General features: G+C 37.9%; 1 protein-coding gene across 3 annotated transcripts in view; it reads left to right on the top strand.

Annotated features, from left to right (window-relative positions):
- Positions 1-183: 183 nt before the first annotated feature.
- The window catches only part of PBX3 (PBX homeobox 3), a 187,232-nt gene continuing 181,415 nt past the window's right edge, over positions 184-6,000 (top strand). The window contains exon 1 of one of the 3 annotated variants that reach the window (XM_006096231.3): positions 184-379. In XM_006096231.3, coding sequence (XP_006096293.1) covers positions 331-379 — 49 coding nt within the window. In that variant the 5' untranslated portion in view covers positions 184-330. The remainder of the gene's footprint in view (positions 380-6,000) is intronic. The other 2 variants (XM_023760142.1, XR_002831087.1) reach the window with 2 other exon arrangements.

Below are 6,000 nucleotides of genomic sequence, written 5' to 3'. Positions count from 1 at the left end.
CCGTCCCCTCCGCCGGTCGCCGCCCGCCCCGGTGTCGCGGCTCCCCGTGCGGGTTCGCGCCCTGCGTCGCCAAGGCTGCTGCGCGCCGGGCGGAACGGGTCGCGCCCAGTGCGGGCAGGAGCGTGCAGCCGCCGGGCTCGCCGGCTGCCGCTCCCCCGTCCGCCGGAGTTTCTGCGGACTTGCCAGGGTTCACCGGAGCTTGGCAGAGCGGGGAGCCGGGATTTAAGTCTTGGGTCTAACTTGGAGGCGCCATATTATTCCATAGGTGATGCTAATACCTTTGTGTTTTGCTCTTTGCTCTTTAGGAAACATGCCCTGAACTGTCACAGAATGAAACCCGCGCTCTTCAGCGTCCTGTGCGAGATCAAAGAGAAAACAGGTAAGACGCTGCGCCCCGCACGGGGCCCGGGGACCCCCGAGGCGGGGTCTCGGAGCGACTCCTGCGACTCTCCAGTGGAGAGCTGCTGCTTTTGGGCACCGCCATCTTTGATCATTCTCTCCTTCCCACCTCCCGATCTTGAGAAAAAAAAAACTGCCATAAATCTGGAGTCGATTTCTCCGCGCTGTTCCCGGTGTACAATGAAGTGTAGATGTGGACGGGGCCGGGTCGCCGGGCCCGGGCGGCCGGCAGGGAGGGGGCCCGGAGCGCCTGCCGCCCTCTCCCGCTCCCGGTGCCTGGTCTGTCAGTTTTTAAAAGGAGCCTCGGGAGCCTGGATGCCGGGGACCGCGTCCCGGGGAGAAGCGGCGCCCGAACTTTGTTTTACTTGGACAGCCTTGAGCGGCAGCCCCTCGGACAGAGGGTAGATGCCGTGGAGCAGACTTCAGGGGCCGGTGGGGAGGAGTGTTCGAGTTGGGGAGACTACTCTTAAGAAGCGAGGAAGGCTAATGATGCGTTTAAGCACACGCAGTGTATTGCACCTCCTCATATTTCTAGTCTGTTTTATGCTTGAAGTCATTTTGTACATTTGCTTAATATCTTTTGCAAAATAGAGAAAAGGTCACAGATGCAGGTTAAACCATTTTTGAGGTGTTCAAGTCAGGGATGATATGAGGAGACAGTTTTGGCAGAAGTGCTGGAATGAAAACTACAAGTGCCTATTAGGTAAATTTCTGGCAATTCATTTCAATTTAGTTTTTTTTCTTAAGACTTTTTAAAATTGAAGATGTTTTAGTCTTGAGGTGACAGTTATAACTCAAGTGAAATTATAGATTTAATCTAGATGTTGTAGTTAGTATTTGGTATTAGCTGCCCTGTTTATGGCAAACAAGTGCATTAAACAAGCTTTACTGTTTATTTATTTTTATTTATATTTTTGGTGTGTGTTGGCTATACCATATTATAAAGTTGCCATTTTTTTTTATGTTTAGGCAAAGAAGAGAAAGTTAAAGTCCAGAATGTAACAATATTCAAGTGATACTATTTAAAAGGTTAAGTGTGATTGCGTTTAAATTGAGTGTACAAGTAATAGCACACTGCATATAATTGTTAGTTGCCCTCTTTTTAAACAGATTTTCACTCTGCAATGCTATTCTGATCCTAAAAGTAGTCAAGAAAGGATGATGGGTTATTGCTGTCTATTAAAATATATGCTAAAACCATAATTAATAGCAAATATTGACAGCCTTAACGAGTAGTTTTTTCTGCCTTTCATTCACTTAGTATTCATGGTTTCCTAATGTTGAGTGATTCTATTAAAGATATATTTTTCATTTTGTAAACCACAGACATGTTAAATTACTAACTTTTACCCTGTGTTGATTTTTAGCTATCTTTAGAAAGCATTGTGATTTGAAATGGTAGATAATTTTTATCTGACTATAAAATAAAACATTAAGTATGAAATCTTAAGGCTTCTTAGTTTAGAAGCCTAAAAGTATATAATTCTCAGCAAATTATGTTGCTTAATGTCCAAGGATTTTCTTGCTATCAGGGCTCCACTTCAGTTTCTGCTGACAGCTAAGCACTGGGGTATTGACTATGTTGTGAATATTAAGATTGATTCCACTTTATACGGCATTATATTACTGGGGTGAGGGGATTGATATTTTCCCCTCATCCTCTTATAATTTCTTTTCTTTTTCCTTTTTAAAGTTTTGGCCTAGCCACCTTGAGAACCATACCCAGCAAACTGCTTTTCTTGTTTAGACATTTAGCAGCAGGCACAATTCAATTAGGAAGCATAAGTCCTCTAGTTGCTTATTTGCACAAGACTTAGTTACACCATTCTGAAAGGAAAGTATAGTCAACCTCATGTCAAAGGTGAGTTGCGAAAAAGAAACAAGTCTTTTTAGAGTCTGGCAGAAAGAGCTTTGGTGTAGGGCTCTTGCTATTTAAAAAGCAAGAGGTAGCTGACAAAGGAAATTTTTGTGTTTGAAAATTGTTCCTGAGACTTTCAGTGATAAATGGTAAATTAGATCCTCTTTTTGTGCTTTGGCCAGTGGATCCAAGTTTGTATGTTATCTCTTTTGTAAAAAGCTAACAGCCGACAGAGTAAAGACGGCTGTCTGGTTACAGGCATCTTCCTGCCAGCCTCTCTAAGCTCGAGAGGGATGGGATTTAAGTACCGAATGATTGATGGGGGTGAAGCTCTTTCTCTCCCCTCATTTCTCCCCTACTACTCATAGCTCCACCTCACCCTCCAAAACTAGTCTTAGAAGGAAACAGGGAAGCTGGACTCAGAAGCCTTGATTTGAAATAAAACAGCTGTGTAGACATGAGCCTCACCAAAGCAAAGAAAGCAAGGCAGCAAATTTCAGCCTCCCCCACCCCCTGAATCGGTTCCCATAGTCATGGTTTGGAAACATCATGAACTTATAAGCATTGTAGAATAGACTGTATAATGTTTTTTTCTTTAGATCATTTTATGTAATCTAATAATATAGTAGCCAGACATTAATTTTCTGTAATCTAGAGAAAGTTTACCTAGTTATTTGTAATAGAAACTGGGAAGATTATGTGATGACTCTATTCTGTATAATGGGGCTCGAGGCGGGTGGGAGGGGGTGGTAAAGGGGGTTGACTATCGGGGAGTGGGGAGAGAAAACCATCACTTCAATGGATAATAATGTCATTTCAGTTGTGCTTCTTAGAAAATAAGACAATCACTAAAAAAAAATTCCATGTATTTGTAGGTTTGCCAGTAGATTTTTAGATTTCTGATCAAACAGTGAACATTGCCAGTTCTGATGCACATGAGGAATTTAGTTTGGAAAACATCTTTTTTCCCTCCTACTAAATATGGAAAGGTATTTTTTCCTTCTGACAGATAAATGGGTAATCTACCACAATTATATTATTTTCTTGTGCAGAGGTAGGGAAAGTATACTTTTATTATGAGATGCTTGCTTTTTCTTGAAAATGTATTTTTTTTGGTCAAATTCATCATACAGTTATTTTTGGGAAGAAAAGTCTGTCATTGTTAAATTACGGTATTTATGCATTTTGAAAGCAACTGAAAAGTAACAGGCTTTATAATCAAGATGTTTGCGCATTTTAAACTAAGCAACCAGTGAGATAAATATGTTAAGATTTGTCTTTTGGGTTTTTTTTTAGCCATATTTTATCATCTATCTCTTATTAAACATCCCTGATGCTATGAGGTCTCCTCATCTACATACTTTTTTTTGGTACATTCCCTCACATCTTTTGGTCACCTTCATCTTGATTGTTAACGTACTTTCCTTTGTGAAAACATCCTCACAAATCTCCCTTCTTTCCAGTGCCCTTAATTGTGACATTTCAAGTGAAGGAAATGGCTCTTTTTGAGGGGAAAAAAAATGTATCTAAAATTTTTTAATGAAAATCCAATATTTTAGTATATAATCTCAATCATTGTGAAAAAAATGTTGTATATTTTAAAAAAAATCAACACAACCTTTTCCTTTTTTTAAATGGTAGGTTAAAATACTCCATGTTGATAGCTGCCAACCAAACTCTGATTTATTGCCACCACAAACCCTAAATAGCGTTCATTTACTAGTAATGTCTAATGGCATACATGATGGTTTGCCAGATTTGTGGCCTTTGTGAGGCTTATAAGCAGGACTGACTTGGGAAGATCATAAAACTTAATGAACTTCTCTACTGCAGGAGGTGTCCGCAGGGGAAGAGAAAGGCCTGCTTGGCTGGTTGGGCTGGTTGAAGTATTTTTTATGTTTAAGGAGAAGAAAATGACTATTAAAAATGCTTTGCTTTGAAAGGAACCCTTCATAGAAAGATAAGAATTTTAGATATCCAAACTGTATCAAGGATGTAGCTTGTGAGTTTTTATATGCATGTAGATTATGATTTATATGATTAAACCTTTTATCTTTACTCCTATAAGTGTGACTAGCTTTCAGAGGGACAGGGCCCTGTTCTCAGTCAACACCTCTCTATTTAATTCTGTCCCTAAAGGTTTAGTGACTCATTGAAGTCTTCTTTTTCTGGTCTGTTTTCTTTTATTTATGCTTCAATATTAAAATGTTTATTTTTTTTGTACAGTGCGATGTAATTCTTTAAATCCCAATGTTTAAAAACCAAGTATTCCATCAAGTGAAAATTTAACAGGAAAGGTGAAAATTGTTATGTGTAAGTCTAAATGTTATTGTATATGTCATATACATTCTTTTCAGTTGCTCTTGCAATATTTCCAACATAATTATCATTATTTTCCCAAAGCTTTAAAAACAAATGCACTCTTCCATACATGATTAATTTTGCGTTTTAATGACTATTATGGATAGCTTCAAACAAAACAGGTAGATAGAAGAGAAACTTGAATCCCCATGAACTCATCACCTACCACCAGCAGGAACACTTGGCTAATCTTGTTTTCTCTGTAACTCCCACCCTTTCACAATTATTTTGAAGCAAATTTTAGTGGACTGTTAATGTTTTAAATTTCCTTTCAGTTTTACACATGGCTTGTTTAGATTGGATATATTAAATGATTAAGCAGGAAAAAATACATAGTGTATCTTGGAAATATCACATATTGCATTATCACAAATTTTTTCTTAGAGCAATTTCAGAATATTTTCTTAATTGTTTTTTGTAAATTTGTATAAATTACTAAAGCTATTTAAGGAGGTTTTGAGGGAGGATGCAAAAGATGTTTTTCTAACTTTCTTTATTCTGCCTCTCCCAGCCTCATAAGAGTATATGTAGAAAACCTAGAGAAAACCCCACTACCATCCTAGTTTACAATGTCATGATCTAAAGTGTAAAGTAAGTAGCATCTTAAAAATATAGGGTTGTTTTTCAACCTTTTCCCCCCAATAATACAGTGGACCCTCAAGTAATTCTTTCATGCCTCAGTTTTAGTGAACTTCATTTTATTACAGATTTGTGTAGATTTTACTATGTTATTATATAAATTTACATAATTTTATTCCAAATCAGAAGTACATTACAGTAGCAAAGGAAGCCCTGACTTGCTCCAAAGAGCACACTGGTTTATCAGCTTTCATAAAATACATCTATATGTACCTCTTTCATACTACGATCCTTTACCTTTTAATTAATTTCACTTTGTACTTTTGGATTTAATTTTGTTACTTTCGTAAAAGGCTGCTTCAAAACAGATTTAAGTTTAACGTCTAATTTGGATTACTTACATTTTGCTTCTTTATGGTGGCATTGTATAAAATGAAGTTATATCAAGTACAGCTATAAAGAATTGAAACCGCATTTCATGAACCACACCCTAAATCAGTCATCACTTTATTTTTTACTCAGACCATTGAGGTATCTATCTATTCATAATAAATACTTAACACATCAGCACCAACACATTAAGTTAAATAAGGATTTTTAGACAATTTTTTCTCTATTTGTGTACATGTGAACATCTTCAGATATTTATTATTTCTATTGACACTATGAGAATAATGTTTTATTTGTTTTCTCAGCAGGCTTGTGTTTTAGCCATTTATCAGTGTGATCAGCATGATTTAGGTAGTAACGTACTAACAAAGCTTGCACACCCCCCTCCCATGTTGACCTTTTCAAGCATTTGC

The sequence above is a fragment of the Myotis lucifugus genome, unplaced genomic scaffold, assembly GCF_000147115.1.
Source record: "Myotis lucifugus unplaced genomic scaffold, Myoluc2.0 scaffold_173, whole genome shotgun sequence".
Taxonomy (NCBI): domain Eukaryota; kingdom Metazoa; phylum Chordata; class Mammalia; order Chiroptera; family Vespertilionidae; genus Myotis; species Myotis lucifugus.
Note: the sequence above shows the minus strand (reverse complement) of the source record. Positions and strands in the feature narration are given on the sequence as shown.